Source organism: Mus musculus, chromosome 17 (genome assembly GCF_000001635.26).
Source record: "Mus musculus strain C57BL/6J chromosome 17, GRCm38.p6 C57BL/6J".
NCBI lineage: Eukaryota > Metazoa > Chordata > Mammalia > Rodentia > Muridae > Mus > Mus musculus.
The window spans coordinates 27,143,701-27,169,584 of NC_000083.6; the positions used below are offsets into that span (position 1 = coordinate 27,143,701).

At 51.9% G+C, this 25,884-nt stretch overlaps 1 protein-coding gene across 1 annotated transcript; it reads right to left on the reverse strand.

Annotated features, from left to right (window-relative positions):
* Positions 1-270: 270 nt before the first annotated feature.
* Positions 271-24,064, reverse strand: Ip6k3 (inositol hexaphosphate kinase 3). Its single transcript, NM_173027.2, has 6 exons — positions 23,940-24,064; positions 13,837-14,113; positions 7,345-7,543; positions 6,221-6,396; positions 4,771-4,946; positions 271-1,622 (listed from the first exon to the last, which is right to left on the reverse strand). The coding sequence occupies exons 2-6, from the start codon at positions 14,033-14,035 to the stop codon at positions 1,182-1,184; spliced, it is 1,191 nt and encodes a 396-aa protein (NP_766615.1). The 5' UTR covers positions 14,036-14,113; positions 23,940-24,064; the 3' UTR covers positions 271-1,181.
* Positions 24,065-25,884: the final 1,820 nt, after the last annotated feature.

The window sequence follows — 25,884 nt, forward strand, 5'->3', positions numbered from 1 at the left end:
GGGACTACTAGCATGTACCACCAGCTGTGCAGTGCCTGGGGATGGAACTCGTGACCTGTAACCTGGGCAAGCAGGCTACCAACTAAGCTGTGCTCTCGGCCCTCCCTCTCCTCATTCCCGTGCAAATATTTTCCCAGGCCCATTGCTACAGAGTTTCCTGAGAGACCACAGGAAACTGGTGCGCTGTTCTTGCTGCGCACACACCAGTTTCTCATAAATTGGAAGTACCGGGCAGCCCGCTGATCAGAATAAACAAACAGAAAGAATATTAAGGCGCACCAGTAATCACTGGTGACCTCAGCAATTTTATTAACAAATTTATTTCCCTAATTGGGGAGCATAGCGCAGCGCTGGGCTCCAGGGCATTGTAGTAAGCTTCAATGCTGCAGAAGAAGGAATTCATTAGACCTGTTTGCTCTGGTTTCTCATTTACTTGTGTCCACCATGCTTGTAAACATCGTCTTGGGGTTCCTGGTCTTCTAGGTTCTCTGCTTCCAACGCACACCCCCCACCTGCACCCAAAATAATAAATAAATAGAAATGGAGAATACAGCCCAACACTGTGGGCTCCTCTGTGGGTACACTCTGCTTCCTCTGGAAGCTGCGGTTCCAGGTCAGGGACATCACGTGGTCACAGTGTGGAAAACTTGCTAGTTCCACTAGGCTGCAGGGATCCTCCCCCTCACATTTAGTTGGGGGGGGATCACTCATCCCTGTCCCACCTATGACTCATGGGGGAGGCATCAGCTCTGTCTACCTGGGGAGGGGCTGATCCACACAAGCAGAATATTCTTCAAGGCTTCTTCCAGGGTCTTCTCCCTCCTGGGGTTTTTTTTTAGGGGTTGAAGACCATGGCCTGACAACAGAGAAGCAGTCTGGAATGCAGGCACCCTGCAGCACCACAGTGCTAGCCTCTGACCCAGGCTACACCCTCCTGTGCACTTGACAATGACACCCCATTTTGTAACTGCACTGTGCAAGCTGCCCGGTGGGGGGTGGCTGCCTGCAGAGCAGATTTCTGTAGCAATTGTCAACACCGCCCGCCACATGCAGAGATGGCTTTTGAAGGTAGATATGGTTATTACAAAGACACCTACAGGGGAAATCTAGACTACCCTAGCTTGGGTCCCTTGGCAAAATTCTGCAGCCCAGAGAAAAATCCCAGAAAGTTCCAAGAAGCTTCATTCTCCTTCCTGGATATCCCGCAGAATCCCAATGAGGTTTTCCAGGCCAAAAATATAGCCAGGATCTGGTCCCTCGTAGGTGGTGTGCTCGTTCCAGGAGCCCTTGAATGTCGTGTGAGCGAAGTCAATCATCCGGACATCAACTTTGGCCGGGTCTCCGGAAGTGACGCCGCCAGAAGTGCTGCCTTGGGTGGTCTGGGGAGGCTCCCCATCATAGATTATGAGGACGGAGCTGGAGTAGAAGCGGTAAGAACTCTGGCTCCTGATGACAGTGAGCAGCGCCTGCAGCCTACGCAGGATGGGCTCCAGGAGCTCGGCGCGGAGGCGGGTTCCATCATGGAGGAACTGAGAAAGGGCTTGCCTGAATCCCTCCACCGAGAGCTTCCTTCCATAGTACTTATCTTTGCAGAGAAAGCTCTTCTGATCAGTTTGATAAACCTTAGGTTGGACAAGAGAGAGAGGGAAAAATATATATATGAAGGATTATAAAGGATTGAGAAGAAGAAGAAGAAGAAGAAGAAGAAGAAGAAGAAGAAGAAGAAGAAGAAGAAGAAGAAGAAGAAGAAAAGTGCTGTAGGAGATGGCTCAGTTGACAAAGAGCTTGTCTAGCAAGGTCACATCTCTGTGTGCGATCCCCAGTACTGCATAAACTGGGCACTGTGGGGCAAGCCTGTAAAACCAGCATATGAAAGGCACAGGCAGGAGAATCAGAAGTTCAAGGTCATCCTCAGCTATGCAGTGAGTTCAAGGCCAGCCAGTGCTACTGTATCTCAAACCAAACCAAACTTGCCTGTTCTACAGGAGCAGCATGACAAGCCCCTATATGAAGTGATTTCCAGGTGATTTGGGAAACAGCAGTCAAGATGCACAGGAGATGGTCTCTCATCATGCTCCAGTGTGATGTGTATATTTTCAACTATTTTCTTTGCAGGTCTAGTCCCAACCCGAGGCCCAAAGATCCTTCACCTGCAGAGGTGACCCTCAGCGCACCACTCTGAGGTTTGGATCTCCTCTCCAGTGAATTTCCGATATCAACTTTCCAAGTCGTGATTTAAATCTTGGCTTCTGGCCACTTTCAGTTCAGATATTAGCAAACCCAAGCTGGTAGCTGCATCTGAAATCAGGCTGGCAGACTCGGAGAGCCACTCCGATTAAGTTCTCCTTCCACAGAGTTACTGAGTCTTTTCTCACAGCTTTGAAGCATTCAGGGACGGATCTTCCAGACATTGCTTGGAATGTCTGTGAATTGTCTCCAGGTAAAGAAAACAGGCTAGCTCAGATATACATAGGACCTGCAGGCAGCCAGCACAGCTGCCGGGAGCCTGGGAGTCAGAGAGGTCCTCACCCTCCCTGTCCAGCAAGTGGTCCTTTCTTCACTGCCTCTATTTCCTGCCCTTGGCATGCCGTTCAAAGGGAGCAGGCAGAAGAGAGATGCTGCTGAGGATACCATGGTGGCCACACCCAGTCCAGACAGCCCAGGGGGCAATAGAGACTGAGTCAAAACCTGCAGCTGCAACAGCAAGGGGGGGGGGGGGGGACTTGGCACCGGGAGACAGAGCTGCCTGTAACTGGCTAACCCTGTTTGATGCCTGTCTTGCCTTCGTATTACATAATGTGTTTGTTTTGTTTTTAATCAGAAAGAGATGATAAGCTTTTGGAAGGCTGAAGATGGGCTGCTAAATTAGCCTCTGCAAACACACGACAAGCGTCACTTTTTAGATAAATCAGATCACTTGCAGAAGGCTGGAGGTCCGCAGAGAGATTCCTTTCACTCCACAAATCATCTCGTTCTGTTCTCTCGAGGATTGCATTCCAAGCCTTCCCAGGGACATCTGTGCAATGAATTTATGGACTCAACTTTCAGCTTCAAGGGGTGGCAGTTTCAATTAAGGAAAGCTATAATGTTTACCGTCAAAGCAGAGTCTGGTTTTGTATTGAGTAGACAGGCTGCTGGGGGGATGGGCTGGAGTCCTGCCTTTTTCCCTACAGTCCTGCCATCATCTTATAAGAACAGAGGTAGGGGAGGTGTGGGACCCAGGCAGTAAGGGAACAAGCCACCCCTGTGACTGGGTTCAGTGGCTTCTGACCTTCCCATTGGTTAACCCAATCAAGCAGCAAAAAGAAGCAAGGCTGAATGTCGAAGAGAGATTAGCTAACGGGAATTCAAGAGTCAGTTGCTACACCACATCCGAAGGGGACAGGGCTGAGCTCCGCCACGCATATGGGAGAAGTAAGCCATCAGGTGTATTTTCTCAGCTCTTCTCTAACCCCGGCCCCCCACCGTCATTAAAAGTCCTTCCCGGGGGCTGGAGAGATGACTCAGTGGTTAAGAGCACTGACTGTGCTTCTGAAGGTCCTGAGTTCAAATCTCAGCAACCACATGGTGGCTCACAACCATCTGTAATGAGATCTGATCTCCTCTTCTGGGGTGTCTGAAGACAGCTACAGTGTACTTACATATAATAAATAAATAAATATTTTTAAAAAAATAAGTCCCTCCCAAAGAGGGGAGGACCCTCAGGACCACTGCATAAAGTTTTAACTGCCCCAAAATGGTGTTTTGGACTATCCTCATGGGTGCTCTGTAAAAAAACCAAAAAACCAAAAAACAAACCACCTGTGGGGTGGGAATGCAGCTCAGTGGTAAGTCTGCCGCCAAGGCTCTGTGTTCCATCCCAGCTCTACAAAACACAACAAGAATTACAGCAAAGCCTGCAATCTCAAACCTCAGTGGGTGGGCGCAGAAGATCAGGAATCCAAGGTCAGCTCTGGCTATATAAGGAGTTTGAAGACAACCTGGGATACTTGAAGGTTTGGTTTGGTTTGGTTTGGTTTTTCCGAGACAGGGTTTCTCTGTATAGCCCTGACTGTCCTGGAACTCACTTTGTAGACCAGGCTGGCCTCGAACTCAGAAATCTGCCTGCCTCTGCCTCCCGAGTGCTGGGATCAAAGGCATGCGCTACCACGCCCGGCTGATACTTGAAGTTTTGTCTCAAAACTCTTGGCTGGAGAGATGGCTCAGTGGTTAAGAGCACTGACTGTTCTTCCAGAGGTCCTGAGTTCAATTCCCAGCTACCACATGGTGGCTCACAACCATCTGTAATAAGGTCTGATGCCCTCTTCTGGTGTGTCTGAAGACATCGGACAGTGTACTCGTATACATAAAACAAATAAATCTTTAGAAACAAAACCAACCACCTCCACCTGGCATCTCAGACCAAGAATATCTATTTCCTTGCCATCCGTCATGCCGGGAAGTGGTGGCGCACACCTTTAATTCCAGCACTTGGGAGCAGAGACAGGAGGATTTCTGAGTTGGAGGCCAGCCTGGTCTACAAGGTGAGTTCCAGGACAGCCAGGGCTCAAAAAAAAAAAAAAAAAAAAAAGAAAAAGAAAAGAAAAAGAAAAAGGAAAAAAAAAGGAAAGCATCCATCCATCAGCTTCCTCTGCTGCTCCCTTGCTCCCTTATGGCAAGGAGCTCTGCAGGGAAGGGAGGGTACAGGGCGGGGGTGGGGGTGGAGTGAGAGTGTGGTAGACCTACGGGGATGCCCGCCTCTGACCCCTGCAGCCAGCCCTCAGCACCTACCTGCATGCCACAGATGCGCACACCCAGACAGGCCGAGGTGCTCTGTGCGCACTTCTTCATGTGACGGGCCTTCTTCTCCTCGGATGCATCGTCCCCATGCTGGCGGGTCCCCATCTTCAGATCCAGGATGCAGGGCTGCTTGTACTGTGACACCACATTTTCCAACAGCAAGAACCCTGGATGCGCTAGGTCAAGGAACGCTCGCTCTGAGGTCGTCAGTCAGGGCAGCTGAGGCTGCTGGAGGGGTCGGTCCCCCCCCCCCCCATTCTTCCCTCCTGTTTCCCGCCTCACCCATGAGCCTGGCTATTAAGGATGCAAGATATTCGCTGGCAGCCCGCTTTAATAAGTCCATTTATTTAGGGGAGTTTATGAGAAGATTTTTTTTTCCTCTTTTCCATTTTTGCTCTGAGGTTGAAATTTAAACGCAGGCATGAAATTCCTGGCAGGCCATGGCCAATTTACATTTGTGGCAGGGAATTCACAGGGTTGAGACCTCCAGATGCTGTGTGACACTGAATGGGCCTGCACCTTCTGGGACAGGGGGTTGATGCTCGCCTCGGAGGGAAGTTGTAGGAATATTAATTTCAGCAGAGTAATTATCCTTCGGGAGCCTCTTAGGGATTAGGGCGGCAGATGTGTCCTGGTAAATACGGCAAGAGCAGCCACCAGGTTTGGTTTTGTTTTATTTTTCTCAGAAGAACTCAGAGGGTTGAGGGGCCTAAGCTACCTGGCCAGGGGGGTGGGGGATGGGAGGGGAGTTAGGATAGAGTGGAGGGGTGGGTAGGTAGGGGAGGGATGGAGGGCGTTTTTGTTGTAGGGAAAGGTCTGCCTCCCCTTAGGGTTTCTCCACAGCTCATGGGCTGCAGGCAAAATCTGAAGGGAAGAGATGTTGCAATGGAGTGAGACATAGAGAGACTTCCTCCTGTCCCTACCTAGTCCTAGCAAGAGATTCTCCTGTCTCCCCAGTCACACAGTTCCATCTCTCCCATATGTTGAAGTGCCAGAGACATGCAAGCCAGGCTCTAGCTTAGCCACTAGTGGGATGTCCCCATGCCCTCTGAGTTTTCCTTTGAAAGGAATCTGATTTCTTCAAGACCCTGGGCTTGTGGGTTCAAACCTTCAGATCTCCCTAGATCTGTTTCTCCTGTGTGTGTATGTGTGTACATGTGCATAAGTCTGAGTATGTGTGGCCGTGTGTGCATGTATGTATTTGCTTGTATGTGACTGCTCCTGTGAGTGCCTGTGCATTTGTATGTATATGTGAGTGCATGTGTGCATGTGTCTGTGTGTCCATGTGTGTGCATGTATGTGTGTGTTCGTGCATGTGTGTGCCTGTGTGTGTGCGCACGTGTGTACCATCCGTCCATCTGTTTCTCCCTCTCTGTCCTCCTCTGCTCATACCTGCCCTAGGGGTTGTGAGCAACCCTAGGTTCCAGGGTAGTAAGGATACGGTGTCTCTTGTCCTCTGGGTACTGGGAGCACAGACGAGTCAGGTGGGCTTGGTGACAGTGCAGGCCCCATGGGTTAAAGCCCTTTCTCTCCACCTGGCTCCCATCTTCACTTTCCACCAGCGGAGAGGCCTGGGTACTGAGGTGGCAGTCGGACCTCAGGAGCACCTTGGCTGCACTGTAGAGAGAAGCATTTGAAGATAGCTCAGCAGCTGCCAGAGGAAAAAGGATGGCTGTGGCTCATCGTTTGGGCTCCCTGGCATGGCCTCTGACAAAAGCCACTGCATAGGACTCTCACCAAGCCACTAGAGACACCACAGGGTCCTGACACCAGATCATGCCAGGTATAGGTCTCTTCAGTGTTTTTTGTTTTGTTTTTGTTTTGTTTTTTTTTTTAGATGTGCTACCCCCAAGGGCTGGAGTGATTTAGATCCACTCTTGCTATCAAGGTGATAAAGGGAAGGGATGTGACCCCACCTGGAACCTCCAGGGTCAGGGGTCTAGATTCATGCCCTGGTGTGTGAGGTCCTTGAGACCTCACAGTGCCTTCTAGAGTATGCTCTGCATCTTGGCCCCAGCTATGAAGGGACAGCCCTGCGCTGAACCAAAAACTTAATTAGATCTGAAGCTCCTTGGGGAAGAGCAACATCGTTACTGTATCAGCTCCTGCCCCCAAGGGACTCTGGGAAAGGTCAGCAGACAGTTATCAGAGGCTCCTAAGATCTCTCTAAGGTCCTCAGGCCCCTGGGGCTGTTTTGTCTCCAGGGGCTCTCACTCTCCCTAACTCTTCCCTGCGATCTGCTCAAAGCTGACTTCCAAGAGAAATTAGGCACACTTCCTCTCTGTAAACTATTCCAAGATCTGCGCCTGCATACTCTCCCCCTGAGACCTGCATGGTCTCAGTGAAGCAGGTATTTAATTAAACCGAGCAGGTACCAGAGATCTGCTCTGGAACACACACCATCCTCCCCAAGAAGGGACAGCCCTTTCTTTTGCAACAGCCTTTATCTGAATGTCTCAGTTTCTAGAAGCTAACCCCCACGTGGACTGGCTGGCCTTGGGCACAGTGTGGTGCATGCTGAGGGACAGTCACCCAGCTCCCTGTTCCCTGCTCAGTGGTCCTTACCTCTCCTTCAGTGAGCGAGCCAGCTGGGTGAGGGGGCAGGGGCTGCTCTCGCTGCCGGTTGTCTGCTGAAGTGTCTGCCAGAGAGCTACCGCTCTGGACTCTGGGGAGACCTGGAAAGGCTCCAGGTTCTCCTTCAGTGGGTTGGCAACCAGGCCAAGGTGGCCTCTGCTGTCTCTCCGGAGACGCACTGTGATGGTACCTGCAGGACACAGGAGGGAGGGGAGAACACACTGGGTCATGGGTCATAACTGTTGAGTTTGATGGCCCTAGGCAGTTTCCTTCTCTCCCTCGAAGCTCTCTCAAGGAAGAGTCAAGACTAGGGTGGCTCTGCCTGAACCCGAATATGTCCCCAGTGCCTACCCTGTAGCTAGGGGTGACCTAGGATTGTTTCTTCACCGCACCGCTCACACTTCCTACACTGTTCTAGAATTAGATTCCCAACTTCAAGGTTGCTCACGCCTTCCCCATCACACCAGGACCAACAATTCATCCACATACAACCTGGGATCCCTTAGAGCTGGTCCTCTATGAAGGTGCCTTCCCACTTCCCCGCCTCCAGGGGGCGCCAATGAAGAGAAGCCTGGCCCATCCCTTTTCCATTCCCCTCTGCCTGCTCAGCCATCTCTATCCTCTCATCTGTCTTCATCCAGCCAGCTTCTTCTAGAAAGCCCTCCTGAGGCAGCTGCAGGATTCAAGGTTCTGCCCTACTTCAGACAGTCTTCCCTTCTGCCTTTCCCATCGGTACCCAGCCGTCATCGCTGGCTGAAGATAATAGCATGTGGGATTTGGGATATGTGTCGTTCTTAGGGGAAATTCTAGATCAGTGGTTCTCAACCTGTGGGTCATGACCCTTGGGGGTCACAAATCAGATATCCTGCATATCAGATATTTATATTACGATCCATAACAGTAGCAAAATTACAGTTATGAAGAAGCAACCAAAAGGTTTATGGGTGGGGGGGGGGGTCACCACAGCATGAGGAGCTGTATTTAAGGGTCTCAGCATTAGGGAGCTTGACACCACTGCCCTAGAATCTTCAAGGTTTCCCTAACACGGGGTGCCTTTAACCTCCACAGCTGGTAATCAAAGCAGGAATGTCACGGGCTGTGTAGGCAAGGACCTCCCCTGAGCTCATCTGAAATGCTTTGCAGTCTCCTCGGATACTTTGGTGGGACACAAAACTATGGATGAGGGGCAGTTAGCATTGCACAGTCACCTTGTGGAGTCCTTGTCACAACGGAGAAGCCCCGGCCTCCCTCTGTGGTTCCTGGCCTTGTCCTAGTCCCACATCACAGACAGCCTTCCGTTCTTTGAGAACAGGGCATCTGGTTGTCCTGTCCTCCTTCCTTCCTTCCTTCCTTCCTCCCTTCCTTCCTTCCTTCCTTCCTTCCTTCCTTCCTTCCTTCCTAGTTTCACCCTCTTCTCAGCTTGTCTGCCTGCCTGGTGCTGAGGAGCTGACCCCATCCAGTGCCCCATGCCTTCCTGTGCTTTCTCTACTTTCCAGTGGCTCTGGCAGTGGGGCTCTTGTGGAGGTGAGGGGTCAGGAAAGGAAGGTACTCAGCGTCTGTGTCCCTGCCCTGTGTCCCTGTCGGTAGGTCAGGTGCTGCAACGTTCCACTGGAGTCTCTTCTCCCTCCCTCCCGCCCTGCATGCTTGAAGTGGTTACAGTTTTCAGTGCACACTCGAGTCTGCATGGATTTCTGCAAAGAGCCCCTTACAAAAACTCTCTTGAACATGGTTTGTGTCCTACTGACAGAGATGGAGAGGAGGTAGGGTCACACGTTTTATGTGCTCTATACTTGTTTCTCCCCAGGCTCCTTGGTTACCTCCCCCCTATGAGTGGCTACTCCCCTGAGCAGACAGGGAAGCCTGCTGAATTATTTTCCTGAATCCCGGCCCAGTCCCTGGGGACTGTCAGTGTGGACCCCCACTCCTGGGGTGGCTCTCCAGAGTCCACTATACCCAGCCCAGTGGAATCCCTAGGCAAGTTCTGTCATCTCAGATTCCTAGTGGCCTCATTCTGCAGCGGGGAGGGACATTCAGTTCTCTCAGACTCTTGAAACATCTGCTTCTCCTCCACCCCTCCCAGGTCTCCATGTCCTGAAGACACAGAGTAGTAAATAATGCTGTTGATATTTGTGCTTATCTGACACCAGCATCATCCTGAACCACTCCTGTCAAGCTCCCTCATTCTGTGCCTGGGGGTGGCCAGATAGGGACATTTCTTTATCTCTCCTACACTATGTGGCCCAGGACTGGCACTTTCCCCTTGTGGTTTTGAAATTACAGCACATCCATAAGTTGATGCAGAGGGCTGGGGGTCGGGGTGGGGGTGGAGTCTGAGCCAAGGTCACATGACCAGTGTGCCACAGAGCCACCTAACACGTGCCTGCTAAGGAAAGGGCATGTTATAACACATTTCCCAAGATTCCATGGAAAGTCTGACACAATTGGGTTCTGTTTACCCACAAGTGCATATGGGACACTCCTGCTGTGTTCCCAGAAATACTGGTTCTGGCTGGTCTGTTCTGTGGAGGGGACAGAGAAGTCATGAGTCGAGCCCTGCATGGCCTCTGCGTTTCTAGCTTGGAGTCCTCGGGCAGGAGGTGTTTGTTAAGGGAGGAGACCTTTCTAGCTCTCAACGTGAGTCCTCTATGACAAAGGGAGAGCCCTAGCCGCCCCCGTGCCTGTCCTGGAGTGAGTCTGTGCCCTTCCAGCTGCCTAGTGGGTCCAGGAAGCTCCACTGGCTAAAAGCAATGTCCTTTAGGGTCTCTTAGACTTCACATTCCCATCTGGCAGCCCATGGCCTTTTCTACTTGAGAGCCTACGGTGACACGGCTGCCAGAAAACACAGTTCTTGGCAGCTTGTGCCCAGGAGGCCTCCCCAGAGAGACAAGAAATGTGACCTTCCCCGCTGCTCCAGGCCCCACGCCTGTCTGAGCTCATCGGGTCGAGTGCCTGCGTAAAGGCCGGGGAGAGGGGGTGCAAATAACCCACAACTGATATAACCCAAAAGTCATTTCCATTTCTCATACAGCCAGAGCTTCCAGCTCAGCATTCCTGCAGCTCTCTCTCTGTTTCTGATGGGCTCATCATCTTGTCCGGCTGTCTTCTAGCTCCTGTGACCTCCTTCTCTCCTCTCTCACCCAGCCGGGGCTCAGCACAGCTCTCCCCTGGAGCCGGCCCATTGAGATCTCCCTTGTAAACTGTGCTGAGCTGCCTGCCCTCACCCACGAGAAGGCAGACTCTCCGGTGCTTGGGTTGCGCTATACAGTCAGGAGGCTTCGTGTCTGTGGGTCTGAGACCTGGAGACCTGGGATCTGTTGCTGAGGCCCTACTGGGAGCCTTGGGGCTTGCCATAGCCCGTCCCATGCATCTCAGCCCGAGAGCGTGCCAGCTGGGCAGACAGAGTGCTTACTGCCACGATTGGCATGCCCGGAGCATCTCAGCAATTTCGGTTTGACCAAACAGCTTCCCGAGCCTTGGCAGAAATTGTATCATGTGCTTATTTTAAGCTTATGAGAACATTCACCGCCGCCATCTGTAATATGAATCTGGCCAAACCCTCTACCAACTGAGCCCGGGTGCCTGTGCTCATTCACCCAAGGCTGACTGAGAGGCAAGGAACTCAGCCTCAAGAGGGCCATACTAGGAGTCCAGCTAAGGTCTAGAGCAAGCTGCAGGGACACAGCACTTTCCTTCAGAATGCCATCCTAGCCCAAATTCTCCCTGATGTCTTTGTCGGGGAAGGCACTGTGATGGGCTCCGTGGCACGCAGTAGCCATTTTAGAAATGGCTCCACCTCTCTGCGAAAGCTATTTCTATGCGGAAGCAGAAGGTTATCTAACTGGCTGGCATGATGTTTTGCCTAAGTACTTCTGAGAGAGTCCATCTCCTCCCTCCTGGGGCTAGATGGACCCTGAAATGGACACGCCAGGTATCTCAGTGGAGTGGGTGAATAGAGCCAAGAACCCACAGAGCTAGACATCAGGGCTTCACACCCCAGGCCCACCTCTCTCGGCTGTGTAGCCCCAGGCAAGCTGGCTTTCTTTATCTGCGTCTCTGGGGTTATGAAAGTGCTGGCTTCTGAGAGGAGTTATGAGGTTTATGTAAACTGGGGCCTCTTGCAATGGCCCAGAGCAAGTACCAGGGACAGGCCACTACAGCTTCTTACTGATTAAAACCAGCCACCTCCGTTACTGGTCCCCGGCTCTACTGCGAGTATCTAAGAGTGACTGGGGGAGCCCTGCTGGACTCTGAGCCTATAGGGTCTCCTCACATTGCCTGGATCACGCTCCAGGCTCTGCTTCATCAAAGCCTGGCTTTGGGGTGCCACCAAGCCCTCTCAGGCTAGCTGGTACTCATCCATTATCCTAGGGAGTCAGGAGGTTCCTGGCTCCAGCCATTCCCCACTGTGTTTAGAAACACCATTTGTAAGACATCCTAAAGGCAAGGCTGACCTAGACCCTGTGGCATGTCCACTTAGCTACAACCTTCGGCCAAAGGTACCAGCGGCATCCCTCAGCGCAGGAGAGTCTGACCTACGACTTCCCTGCTTCTTGATGGTGGGAGCAAAATGTATCCAGGAGAAAACATCTTTTGATTTCTCAGTTTTGATCTTTTCCTGGACTGGTGATACAAGACACAGGCCTCTCAGGACACCAGGCAGGGGCTGCCACCCCCAGTTGATTCATGTGGTCACATGCTAAGCTGGGGCATGAGGTAGACTCTGTCTGTTAAGTGCATTTTTTTTTAATTTATGATATTTTTAACTTACAATGTTTATTTGTGGCTGTAAGCCTTTTTTTTTTTTTCTAAGAAGGGAGCGTCTCTAATTGGAGTTAGCAGAGCCCAAAGAGGCATCCCCAGGAACCAGAGGTCTGTCTGGGCAGGTGTCCAGTGCCCGAGGGTGCCCTGTCATCCCCAGCAGACCGTAGGCCTGCATAGACAGGACATTGAGTCTGCATGAGTGAGGTGGGGGTCTCCTAAAGACCCAAGCAGCCTCTCCCCTTTGCCCAGGGCAGATCCCCACAGTTTTTTTTAGCTCCAGAGCTGCGCCAAGCAAGCGTGAATTGCTGCAGGCAGCAGCCCGCCTCACGCGAGGACCTGCCACCCTTTGCTATGCTGAGTTCAGTTACAGAAGGACAGACATTAATTCCAGTGAATTGTCTGAGAAGATAAACAATGACCAGCCAGACAGCACTGGCCTGTGACCTCGGAAGACCGTGGGGAAAGGCTGGGGCATGTAAGAGTGGGGCCCCACAGACGGCCAACTCTCCTACCTCCCAGGACGTCACAGAGGCCCAGTGTGAAACAATACTCAGAAGTCACATCCAGGCCCAGGGCGTGGTGGTGCCCAGCAGCCATCATTCTTGTCCATGGTCAGTGTTAAACCTGAACTTGACTCATGACCCTGGGTTCTGATTGACAGGTCCAGAATGGAGTCCAGGAGTCCTGGTGAAACTTCACACTCAGAAGCACCAGCTCAGACACATCTAGCCTCCCCAGCTGTCCTGCCGCTGACCACAGCCGGTTTCTTTATTTTTTGACCCTTGAATTTGCTACGTAGCCAAGGGCAACCTTGAACGTCTGGTCCTCCTGTCTCTACTCCTGAGAAAGAGTATTCCAGGCATGAACTGGGGATGGAAACCAGGGCCTCACGCATGCTAGGCAGACGCTCTCCGGAGGACGGAGGCACATCCCTAGCTCCCCACAATGGTTTCTGATGGGCTTACTTGAGTGTCATAATTGCTGTCCCTGCAGACCCTTTGGCATAGGGCAGCAGCCTTCAGTCATGAAACACTAAGTTCTTTACGGAGGGCCTGTCCTCTAGGAACCCACTCAGCTCTGGGCTGGCACCTGGCAGTCAACTCTGTAGGACCTCATTTGCCAACTCCTGGGTGTGGGCCAGACTCTTACCCTTGGATCTGGAGAGGGGTATCAGATAAGAAAACCAAGAAGAGCTCTCTTCCCACCACCACCTTGTCCTGGGCTCCAGAACACACCCTGCCCACCTTATAGTTTTCTCAGACGCACACACCAAAAGGCAGCCTGGCCTTTGCCCTGTCTGTATAGAGTAGGTATTCTAGACTCCTAAGCAAGTCCTGTCCCAGATTCCCCATGTCCTGTCTGTCCTGGCTCTCCAGAGGGAGGCCCAGGAAGCCTCCCTTGGTCCTATGTTTAGCCACAGCCACACCCACGATTGCTCCCAAAGCACAGAGTAGAACACACATCCCATCAGAACCCCATAGGACTGGGCATTCTTTGACGCCATGGCCAATTCTTTGATGCTGAGTGGCTTGACCTTATCTCCAAAGCCATTAAACACTCACAATATGGGAGCTTGGAGCGATTCAGTGAAGAAGCACCAGCACAGCCCTACTGGGTGCAGGGATGAGGGCTCTGTCTCCACACAGCCCTTTACACCCCATGCCCAGTGACAGTACAGTAGCAGCAGCAGCTGAGCCCACCCTGACCCCATCCCTTACTCACCTTTGTACTTCGGAGTGAAGCACTTCATGGCCAGTGGCAGGGACTCATAGAATTTCTGTTCCTGGGAGACAAGGGGCTTGCAGACTGTGTAGGCGTCATACTGCAGCACACTCAGGTGGCCCCCGACCTGGTGCAGGAAGGGCTCCAGTGGCACACCCACCCCTATCTTCCCCTTGTCCGAGCTGTGCCGCACCACCATGGCACCAAGTCCTCCCAAGGAAGGCAAGAGGGAGAAGCTGCTGTCCCCACCAGGTGGGTTGTCCGGCAGCTGACTTCTCTGTAAAAAAACAAAAAAAGTAAAAAAAAAACAGAAATTATATGGTGTATTCTAGGTGTGTGCTGGGTGTGTGTTGGCTTTGTACTGGTGTGTGCCAGTGTGTACCAGTGTGTTGCCTGTGGACTCAGTTTTGCTTAGACTTTGTGTTGTGTTTTGCTTTTGATATGATTTTTTATTAGTAGCTGGCCTTGGTCTGCTTCTATGACTCAAGGGTGAGACTACATAACACCCTGCGTCTTCTGGATTTAAACACTGAAACTTAAAACTCACAAACAACCTGCATGAGAGTGAGTTTCCAGGCTCAGGGTCTAGTCCTGACTTCTCCTGCCACATTGCCTCTTTCTCCTTCTGGAAACATCCATCTCTACCCAGGGAGAAGCCAACAGAGCTGCTGGGTCCCCGCTGTCTGACAGGGCTGTTTTATTTCTGTAGAGCAGAGCTATGCTCCAGCAATTTGTGATATTTTTTATGACTGTCATATACAGCCACTGTGTGACCTTGGGCAGGTCACTGAAGCCACCTGGGCCTCAGTTTCTTTATGCAGCAGACAAGGATGCAGAGTCAGGCACAGAATTAAGACAAGGGTCCAGAAAGTCCCCTGAGCCTGGCACCAACACCTCCTCTGAGCTCCCTAAGGTGGGCCTCCCTGACCTAGAACAAACCCTGAAACTCTGGAAAACCAGTTTCTAAAGTCATTCTAACTCTCTCAGAAGAGTGTCAAGGAGTCCGTGAGGGAGGCTCTTCTGCCCGAGTGTTTGTCCCATCTGAGAGGACATTCCCACAGCAGGGCCCTCACCACAAGTTATTAATACCTCTCCCTCTGCTGGAGACTGGGCAGCACTGGGCATCATTAACCCTCTAATTGACCTTCACTCCAGGCCCTGGGCATGGCTGGCTGGCTCCACAAGCAGCAGTGCCTATCACTTCATTGGACTTAGGCTTACAGAGGCTCTCCCGGCTGCCTGGGCTGCCAGCGAGCGTACCACGGTATGAAAAGTCCAAGTCTGGCCTTTCCCTGTCACACAGGGTCTCCAAACCAGCCCGTGTCCTTCAGGCCACAGAGTGCGCCTGTTGGAGAGGGAAGGGCTACAGGCCCTGCCTGGCACCTACACATTTGCTTAGGATATTGGGGTGGCTGGTGAGGTTATTGGGGAAGGCAAGGGTAAAAGCCTGAGATGAGAGGCTGGGCCAGGAAACCCAGAGGGCTCGTTTTGAACCTCTGTCCTGAGGTGGAGTGAGGCCACCCGTGTGTGTGAGGGGGTGTGTGAGGGTCTGTGGGGGACAGATCAGGGGGTGGGGTGGCTTTCAGGATCCTTGAGAATCTGGGGATATGTGTGGACAGATAAGGAAATGGGACCCAGACCACGTGGCTCAAGGGTGTTCAGCCTGTGGAGATTTACCTTGTCCCCAGGCAGTGTCACTTATGGTAACTAGAGGAATGGCTAGTCTGTAAAGTTCATTTATAGCCACTCCTGGAAGGAGGCTAGCTAGGCTCCTGTGTCACACCGGTCTCCCTGAGAACAGCCCCATACTTGCCAGGCATGGCTCTCAAATGCCAGTTCAAGCCTGCCAAAACACACTGCCTTGTTCCACGCAGTCCCTCGTACTGCCACACACGTAGCCTTGGCTGTAGGTCACATAGTAGTTTGGATGCTTTAGCCTTATGATGACCCTCCAAGGTCACTGGAATTTCTAGCCTTTACGACGACCCTATGAGGTCATTGAGCTGTCAGTCCATTTTCTGGCTTAGGAAACAGAAAGGTCAAGAGGGTTTCCTGTGTGCACCAGCTGGTATGAGAAGGACCGAGATTTGAACCAAGACCTGCCAGGCTTGTCTGCACTCAGTAGCTCCCAGCTTGCTAGGAGGCTAGGATGGTTATCGTCAGATGTCTGTTATCTACCTTAAAAGTCAGGAAACAGCCCCAAAGAGAGACTGGGATTTGGTCAGAGTAACCTACCTTTAAGACACAAGCTTTACTGTCCCCCCAATGTTAGATGGTCCCTGCACCTCACTGAGTGAATGTGTCTGTCCTGGTGGGGTGCTCGGAAAGAGGGGAAGGCCAGACAGTGGTGGCACTCACCTTTAATCCCAGCACTTGGGAGGCAGAGGCAGGCGGATTTCTGAGTTCGAGGCCAGCCTGGTCTACAGAGTGAGTTCCAGGACAGCCAGGGCTACACAGAGAAACCCTGTTTCGAAAAACCAACAACAAAGAAAAAGGAAAACGAAAAAGAACGGGGAGAACCACAAGGGGCTGTGAAGAGCTTCTGGCCAGGCTGCCAGCACCATGTGAGGAGAGTGTCCCCATCAGTAGAGACTCTTTCCTTCCTGCTGATGACTAGAGCCTGGCCCTTCTTTCCTGTCCTCTCAGAGGTGAGATGCTCAGGCCTGGCTACACCTACTCTGGGAGTTCATTCCCAGAGTAGATCCTGCACTTTGGAGCAGAGCTCCATCCTTGAATCTGGGGTTGAGGGCAGAGATCTAGTGCCTTTCCTTAAGAACACTGGGCTTGATGGCTGGGTCAACTGAGGCACTTGCTCTTGCAGGCTTTATGTTTTAGGCCTCTGAGGGTCTCTGTGTTCCTGGGATGCACAGTCTGCAGTCGTGAGGCAGTTGGGGAGGATGGATCAGATGCAGAATGGGCTCAGATGTGGGACCGTGGCTTTCTGTACTGGCCCGAGGTGTCTGAGGTTTGTTTTCCTTTCACTCCTTTTTGTATGGTGGCCCACGACCCTGTGGGTCTGAGGTGGAGGTGGAGGTGGCGGTGGCTTCCATTCTCCAGCCCTTCTCCTAGAAGTCCCAGATCAACAGCCCTACCTGTCTGGGCCTTCTGAGCAGACCCAAAGTCCCTACCCTTCTTCCTGTGAGTCCTTCCTCAGATTTGTCAGGAGGCACAATCTCCCCTCCCTCAACCACAGCTCACAGAGGCTGAGGCTGAGCTGGTGATAGAGTTTGTTCTACTGTCCACTGCTGTGGCCTTGTCACGAGGTTCAGGGGACAGTGTACACACACAAGACTCCTCCACATGGGCATCAGTCAGTGCATGGGTGACTCTCCAGTGAGGCACCTGCCTGAAGGGACACCCCATTCTGACACATTTACAGGAGACCTTTACCTGCTTAGGTTTTTCTAGCCCACACCTCTTCCTCACACCCCTAGCAGTTGTGGAAATGCTTTTAGCAAGAAGGGGCTCGGCAAAGGGCTGTCCCTTGCCCCAGCAAGTGCACAGGAGGCCCCATCCCTGGCCCCTCCTGCCCTGTGGCAGGGTCATGTCCTCAATGAAGTAGCACTGGGCTGCACTCCAGAAGCCTCAGGCTAACTTGGGCCTCTGGGGTGCGGCTGTAGGGCCAGTAGTGAGTAAGGCCACATCGGGACAAGCCCTTTCCTGAAGTTTTGAGGCCTGAGTGGCAGCCAGCCTGGCTCTGTTAGGTTGGGGAATACTCCCTGTTCTGAAAGGAGGGGGAGCGGCCATTTCACAAGCATGTATGAGCATTGTAATAACCGGTGCATGAATTCATTCAAAGACATTTATGGGATTCCTAGAGTTTTGTTCTCTCTCTCTCTCTTTTTTCCCCCTCTCAATCAACAAATTCTAATAGTCAAAAAAGTACTGTAGGCTTACTGGTAGGGGGGAAATTATGCTGAAAAATGAGTCCTTTGGGATAGAGGAGGGGGTATAGCCCAGGAATGATAAGAGCAGAGATCTGGGTTCAAGTCCCAGAACCACGAATAGACAGCATGTTCTCTCATATGGAAACCTAAAAGGTTGACTGGAAAGTACAAGAGCAATGGCTGGGACCAGAAAGGGTGGGCATGAATCATGTCCTCCACCTGCACACACCGGGATACCACAGTGAATCCTACTGATTTGCATAGTTAGTAACCAGGGTCCTTATGGAAGGGCTGGGGAGTTCTGCATTGGGCTGAGGTTAAGGTGCCTAAGAAGTGACCAAGAGCAGGGGAGAGGCTGGCTTAGCCTCGGAGAGATTGAAGAAGACCTGCTCAGGGCAGGTATGTAAAGAGAGGCAGTAGACAGGGCAGGAGTAGGTGACTAGAGTGGTGTGTGTGTGTGTGTGTGTGTGTGTGTGTGTGTGTGTGTGTGTGTGTGTTTATGTGTGTGTGCTGAGTCTGGTGGACAATCGGGGAGGCTGGGGACGGGGAGCCCAGCCTGCCCTGCTGGGGGGCAGGTCGGAGGAAGGGGGAGGCAGGAAGGCTCAGTGACTGAAGTGTTTGCTGTAGAAGCTTGAGCATCTGACTTTAGATCTCAGCACCCATGAGAAGGACAGATGTGCTACAGTGGTACACCCCTGTAACCCCAGCCCCATGGGAAGGACAGATGTGCTACAGTGGTACACCCCTGTAACCCCAGCCCCATGGGAAGGACAGATGTGCTACAGTGGTACACCCCTGTAACCCCAGCCCCATGGGAAGGACAGATGTGCTACAGTGGTACACCCCTGTAACCCCAGCCCCATGGGAAGGACAGATGTGCTACAGTGGTACACCCCTGTAACCCCAGCCCCATGGGAAGGACAGATGTGCTACAGTGGTACACCCCTGTAACCCCAGCCCCATGGGAAGGACAGATGTGCTACAGTGGTACACCCCTGTAACCCCAGCCCCAGGACACAGAGACAGGGGGGGCTCCTGGGGCTTAGCCAAATTGGAGATCCCATGAGAGATCTTGTCTCAAAAAATAAGGTAGCTGCTAGGCACCGTAGCACACACCTTTAGTGCCAACACAGAGCAGGTGGAGGCAGTGGATCAAGGCCACAGTGAATTCTAGTTCTACAGAGCGAGTTTTAGGTCAGCCAGGGCTGTAGAGAGATTCTGTCTCAAAAATGAAGAAATAGAAGCTGGAAGGAGAGTTCAGTGGTTAGGGGCACTTGTTGCTCTTGTAGAGGACTGGGGGTCGGCTCCCAGCTCCTATCTGATGGCTTCCAACAATCGATATCTCTGGTTCTGAGGATCAGATGATCTGAACTTTGCTGGTATCAACAGATGATCTGAACTTTGCTGGTATCAGGGACATACATAGTACACATATACACATACATGGTACATACATGTAAAACCTACATACTTAATTTTTTTTGTCTTTTGTTTGGAGACATACTCATAATTTTAAATAAAAAAATAAGGTGGAGAGATAACTGTGGAAGACATTTTACATCAACCTTTAGCATGTGTGTGTGAGTGTTGTATGCACGCACACACACAGACAACACACACAACACACACAACACACACACACAAGCTTGCTGGGCCTCAGAGAAGAGCCTGGGAGGGGACAGTCCCCACTCAAATTACAGAGGTACAGAAGCCTTCAGAGAGAACATATCCTGAAAAACCTCAGGTGTTCGCGGGAAGGGCATTCTGGGAAGGACATTATTAAGAAAGAGACTGCAGCAAGGCACAGCAGGGCCACACAATTCAAACGCCGAGTGGTTTATGGTCTGCCCTCTCGTCTCCAAAGCTCTCAGGTACATTTCATAGGCCTCTCCGAGCCACCAATTGGGGACAAGTACCATTCAACGTGCTTGTGATGCCTGAGGGGAAATCTTTTTAATCTATTAGAGATGAGAGGACCCGAAACCCATTTAAAACCACTTAGGTGGTAATGGGCAGGGGAGTTTCAGAGTTCCCCACGTGGCTGAGGGCCGTGCATTATCCGGGCCCATCCAGGCTGCAAAGGCGGAGGGTTATGTTTCCAGAAGGAGTTAATGGCGTTTGTAAGTCCATTCGAGAACAACCCAGGAGCCCTAGGCCTGCCTGGCCTGCCTGGTTCTCTGGCTGGGTGGGATCAATACAGAGTGAGTTCTGGGGGGCTGCACACGTCACCTTCCTGGCCGTGGCTGATAGATGTGTCTTCAGAGAACATCTATTTCCCAGGAAGGCACCATTTCCAGGCTCTTGGGGCCACGCTCCACACCCCTCGGCCCAGAAACTTATCTCCATACCAATTTCTTTCTTTGAGAAGGGATCTCCCCCGCTTTCCCTCTTAATGTTTAAAATCTCCCAACATTCCCTCAGCTTGAGAACCGAATACAATTTTAATGCCATGATTATGAGTTCGGAAGCCCTTCAGCCACTGACAAATGTACCCAGCAGCTCATGCAATGTTCTGAGCTCGCTGCCGAGACTGGGCGGGCATGGGGAAGGCTGACTGCTAGAGACTATCACCCTAGAAGGGCTCTGCAGAAGCAAGGTTGGGACACTGTTCCTCAGTGGTTCCTGCCCAGCAGGCTTCGCTGTCCCATGGCCTCTAAGCTGCACCCAGGACCTCGGACATTGTTAACGAAGACCTCTGGGCATGACTTGCAGCCCATTCCCCATGTCTGCTGCCTTTCTTTATATAACAGGATTGATCCCTGAATGTGGGCAAGAGGTCTGTGTCCTGGAGACACGGGATTGCCAGAGGCTAGCATGGCGTGTTATGGTAGAGATAGCAACAGATTTCTTTCTGCTGTTGCTTATTTGGGTTTGTTTGGTTTTGTTTTTGAGGCAGGGTCTCCGGGCGAGGCTGGTTTTGAACCCACAGTCTTCCTGATTCTGTTTCATTTTCCTGCTTTTGGGACAGGTACTGTTCAGTGTCCTTGTGATGCCCGAGGGAATGTCTTTTCAGTCTGTTAGAGATGAGAGGACCCAAACCCATTTCAGACGGCGTAGGTGGTAATCAGCTGGGGAGTTTCAGATGCTTGTATTACAGAGTGTGCCACCATGCCCAAGTGATACAGTGCTGAGGACAGGATCCTAGGTTTTCTGAGTATCAGACAAGCTCTCTATCCACTGAACCACACTTCCCAGCCTCCAGCAACAGTTTTAAAGGTAAGAGCACAAGAATTATGCAGAACATGTGTATGTGTGTGCGTGTATGTATATGTGTGTGTAGTTCGTATGTGTGTGGTATATGTGTATGTATGTATACATGTGTGTACACGTGTGTGGTGAGTGTATGTGGTATTTGTGTATGTGTGTTTATGAGTGTGTATGTGTGTATATGTGTATATGGTGTTTGTGGTGTAGTGTGTGTGTCCATGTGTGTATGTGTTTATATGTATGTGCTGTGTGTATGTGTGTGTGTATATGTGTGTGTTTATGTGTATATGTGTGTGTATGTGTGTATATATGTATGTGTGTAGTATGTGTGTCCATGTGTGTTATGTGTCTGTATGTGGTGCATATATGTGTGTGTGTGTGGTGTGTGTATGTGTGTGTGTATGTATCTATGTATGTGTGATGGTGTGTGTTTATGTGTATGTATATGTATGCATGTATGTGTGTGTGGTGTGTGTGTTTGCATGCATGTGTGTATGCTTGCTGTTCTTATGTTCTCTTCCCACCAGAGCACCCTACACTGCCCATTTCTGGAGTGAATCTCTTAGGGAGACTTGCCAGCACACCCTTCCCCGGCAGAGGGCAGCAGTACACGTGTGGATGCCAGGAATATCCAGGAGGGATTAACACTGTCTGAAGACTAAAGCCAGTAGCCCCTCCACAGCTAACAGTCAGTGGGCATATTCTTGGGACACCCTGAGTTTGTCCAGACCTGTCCCAGAGTGCAGAGCCCACAGCTGAAGTTCTCCTGCCCCATCAGGAATGTCTTTAAAAAGCTCTGAAGTCATCAAGACTGGGTCTGTCTCCTCTTATGGCTGCCTCAGTAGAGACAGGGACCGACAGGGGCTGAGAAATGGCTCTGCACACAGGCAGGTGCCCTGGATTGCACAGGAGCAGAATGCCACAGGGCAACGCAGGCCAACACAACACTGTTGCAGACGTATGCCTCACACTCTCACTTCCCCCAGCAGCCTGCAGGTTTCCTTCCGTAACAACCAATGTTCATAAAGTTTATTGCTGTTCCCCGCGGCTGATAGTGAACAAGACAGCAACCATAAGGATTTCTGCCTGGTGAGGATTTATTCAAGTGCCTGTGCAGAGGGGAGGGGCTGCTGCTGGCCCCAGAATGCAGCCAAGAGGAGGCAGAATGCATAGGGGCAGAGGAGGGCTTCTTAGGTTCCTGAGAGAGCATGGTGGGCCTAGATTCAGGGAACCCCCACAGGAGGGACTCCAGCCTCAGACTCCCCATCTGTAAGTACCTTCAATTCAACGGGCATGTGGCAGAGAACCAGAGGATGGAGGCAGGGCCTCTGGAGAGAGAATCAGAGGGTGGAGGCAGGGCCTCTGGAGAGAGAACCAGAGGGTGGAGGCAGGGCCTCTGGAGAGAGAACCAGAGGGTGGAGGCAGGGCCTCTGGAGAGAGAACCAGAGGGTGGAGGCAGGGCCTCTGGAGAGAGAACCAGAGGGTGGAGGCAGGGCCTCTGGAGAGAGAACCAGAGGGTGGAGGCAGGGCCTCTGGAGAGAGAACCAGAGGGTGGAGGCAGGGCCTCTGGAGAGAGAACCAGAGGGTGGAGGCAGGACCTCTGGAGAGAGAACCAGAGGGTAGAGGCAGGGCCTCTGGAGAGAGAATCAGAGGGTGGAGGTAGGGCCTCTGGAGAGAGAACCAGAGGGTGGAGGCAGGGTCTCTGGAAACTGAGAGGAATCTTAAAAGTAGGACTGGCTCTTGGTCTAACACAGCTTTAATCAGATGAATCCCTCCTGATCCAGGGGCAGATGTGGCCCATGTCAGAAGGATCATGACCCTGGGGTTCTGTCAGGACTGAGTGAGGTGTGCTGTGAGACCTGAGCCTCTCATAAATGACTTCGGATTCCTGATGTCTCATGGGTAGTTTCTGAAGGAAGTGTGGCAAGACACAGAAAGAATGCATGGAGTCCGGTATGGGCTACACGAGCATGCCTGGCAGCATCCTCTCCATTTTCCCATAAGGTCTTTCAAGAGGAAAAATTAAACCGCAGAGCTAAGCTAGGCATGGCGGTGCACACACATAGCCCTGGAGCTTGGAAGCAGAGGCGCGAACATGTAGGATTCAAGGCTAGACTTGGCTATAATGGCAAATTCAAGGCCAGCCTGGATTACATGAGACCTTATTTCAAAGGAGTGGGGCTGCGTCCCCCTCCCATACCTCCATGTATAATCCTGAGATCATAGAAATGGCTCAGATTCAGGTCTCGGGGGCCACTGAAGACCCTGCAGGCGTGGGGTCTCCAAGATTCTGCCTCTGTCTAGGGCAGCAGAGGTCATTAGCCTTGGTTCATGTCTCCTATGAATGTCTCTCAGTGACTTCCCTCGGCCACCTAACCTTCTCCAGGGTGTCCCTGCACCCAGGCCCTAAGATACCACCCACAGGTACTGATGTCACCCGACCCCGTGGTCTCATCAGGAGGAAGGGTGGGGCTGATGGGACAGGACATGCTGATCCCTGGCTCCAAAGTGTGGAGGGAGGACTCTCCTCGGATGCCTGCCTCTGGGAAGGTTTAACCCAGTCTGAAGGAACGTGGCTGCCTCCAGCCCTTCACCCATAATCCATAGCCACTGCTGTAGACCTGGCTTGCCCACTTGTGGGTCAGGGGGAGCACATTAGTGCAGGCTGAAAGAGGGAGAGGGGGTCATGCTAAGGGGACAGGAAGAAATGGGACATGGACATATGCCCATATCTCTAAATTGCTGCCTGTCCCAGCCCCTGCACACCCCAGCCTGCACAAGCATGCACACACACACACACACACACACACACACGCACGCACAGGTAAATTCCAAGTCACAGGCACCTCCAACAGGCCTATATCCCCTATGACTCCCAACCAGTCTGTAGGGAAGCTACCCCACCATGGGAGCTGGCCTATGGCCTTGACACCCTCTGTCCCTCACCCTGGAACCATCCAGGGCTCAGTAAGATGGTTCTTCCCCATCCTACATCAAGGTTGCACTCACCAGAGCCTCTTTCTGGGGGGTATCAGGGAGTGTGCAGTAGGGGCTCTTGTCTCTCAGTGCCCTCCTCTGTCTGCAAGCACAGGAAAAGGTCTGGCCCAGCTCAGTTCTCCCGCTGGGGCCCGGGTGGAGTTTCCCGTCCAGATCTAGGCTGTCAGTGGCCTGGGTAAGGGAAACCACCTGACCCTCTAGGCCTGAATGCCCAGCTGTCAGCTGGTATCCACAGCTCTGGAGTGGGGCCAGGGGTCTGGGAGGGAGGGGAAAGAGGAGAGAGGAAAGACGAGGAAGGTGGGCAGGGACTAGGAAGAAGGGGAAAATTTGGGGGAGTAGGAGAAGGTAGGAAAGAGAATTCAGCTCAGCTATCTTGAAGTGTGACTGGTTCTGAAGTCTAGGTACTAATTGCTACAGAGTCCCCAATTATTTATTTAAAAAATCATTTTATATGTGTGTGTGTGTGTATAGATACACACATATAGATAGATAGATAGATAAATACATACATACATACATACATACATATCTGTGTGCATGCATGTGTAAGGGCACACACATGCCATGCCATTCCTGTGGAGGTTAGAGTATAACTTGTAGGCATGGGTTCTCTTCCCCATGTGGGTTTCAGGAATTGAAGTCCAGGGTCAGGCCTGACGACGTGTGCCCTTACCTGATGAAATCCTCTCATCACTTGTCCTTTATGTAATGCTAGGGTAGGACCCAAGGTCTCACACAGAGAGAGTCTGCAGTCTGTAGTGGCTATTCCTGGTCGTCAACTTGACCATATCTAGAATGAACTACAATCCAGAAATGGAGGGCTCACCTATGATCCAGATCTTGAAGCTGGAAGACACAGGCTTCTGACCTGGATCTTAGCATGGAGATCGTGAGGCATAGTGGCTATGAAAAGTTTAGGCCTAGGCAAGGTAATACATTCCTTTAATCCCAGGAGATTAAGGCAAAGAGTTCTCTGAGTTCAAGGTCAGCCTGGGACAAATCAAATCCCAGATCTGGGCCACGCCTTCTGCGGGAAGTCTAATAAGGACATGGGAAGAAGGAAGACTCTCTTTTTCACCTGCACTTACTTGCCAGCACATCTGTCGGAACCTACATCTACAGAAGACCATCGGAAACAACTAGCCTCATGGGACTGAGCAACCACTAGATTCTTGGACTTCCCACCCACAGCTGCCCATTGTTGGGGAGTTAGACTACAGACTGTAGGTCATCATAACAAATTCCCTCAATATAGAAGTCATTCCATAAGTTCTGGGACTCTAGAGAATCCTGGCTAATACACAGCCCTACTAAGCACTTGCAGACCTACTGATCCCACCTCAACCTTCTCTGTTTTCTTTTCTATCCCTGCTCAGAAGGAAGGACAAGGCTGGGCTAGGCCATGTCCTCTCTTTCACCTGGCACCCCCACCCACTCCCAGCTACCTCAGGTGGCTCGCCACGAGTTGTGGATGCTCAGAAGATCTCAGGTCCAGAGTAAGGCCATCCATCCCTCTGTCAATCCAAAAGTGCTTCCCGGTAAGCACTGTTGGAGGCCCGGGGGTACCAGACTCTCCCAACAGAGGACCCTGTCAGAACAGAGAGAGGCTCAGTCAAATGGAGGGAGCTCAGATTGGACCTGGGAAGTGATCTCCTGACACCAGAAGGAGGAAAGAAACAGTGGGAAGATGGCGGCGGCAGCCGAGGGGAGGAAGACTGAAGGTCCAGCTAGGGCACGGGGAAGCCAAGAGGATCAGAAGTGATGGGAACTGGGCAGGAGCCCAAGCCTGGAGCTTCTCAGAGGAACCAAGGGACTAGAACACAGTACACTGGAAGTCAGCCTTGGGTTTGCAGTTACAGGCAGGCTGTGCCCCAAAGGGAGCACACAGGGGAAGGCGGATCAAAGACAGAGGCCACCGGTGTCACCCTCCCAGGGGGCCTTCGGATGCTGGTGGGAG

Excerpts from the sequence above, each read along its gene's own strand:
- Ip6k3 (NM_173027.2), bottom strand. The coding sequence starts at position 14,035 with ATGGTGGTGCGGCACAGCTCGGACAAGGGGAAGATAGGGGTGGGTGTG. Across the intron at positions 7,544-13,836 it reads CTTCACTCCGAAGTACAAAG|GTACCATCACAGTGCGTCTC; the intron begins GTGAGTAAGGGA and ends TGTGTCCTGCAG. Across the intron at positions 4,947-6,220 it reads CCCAGAGGACAAGAGACACC|GGTTCTTGCTGTTGGAAAAT; the intron begins GTATCCTTACTA and ends TAGCGCATCCAG.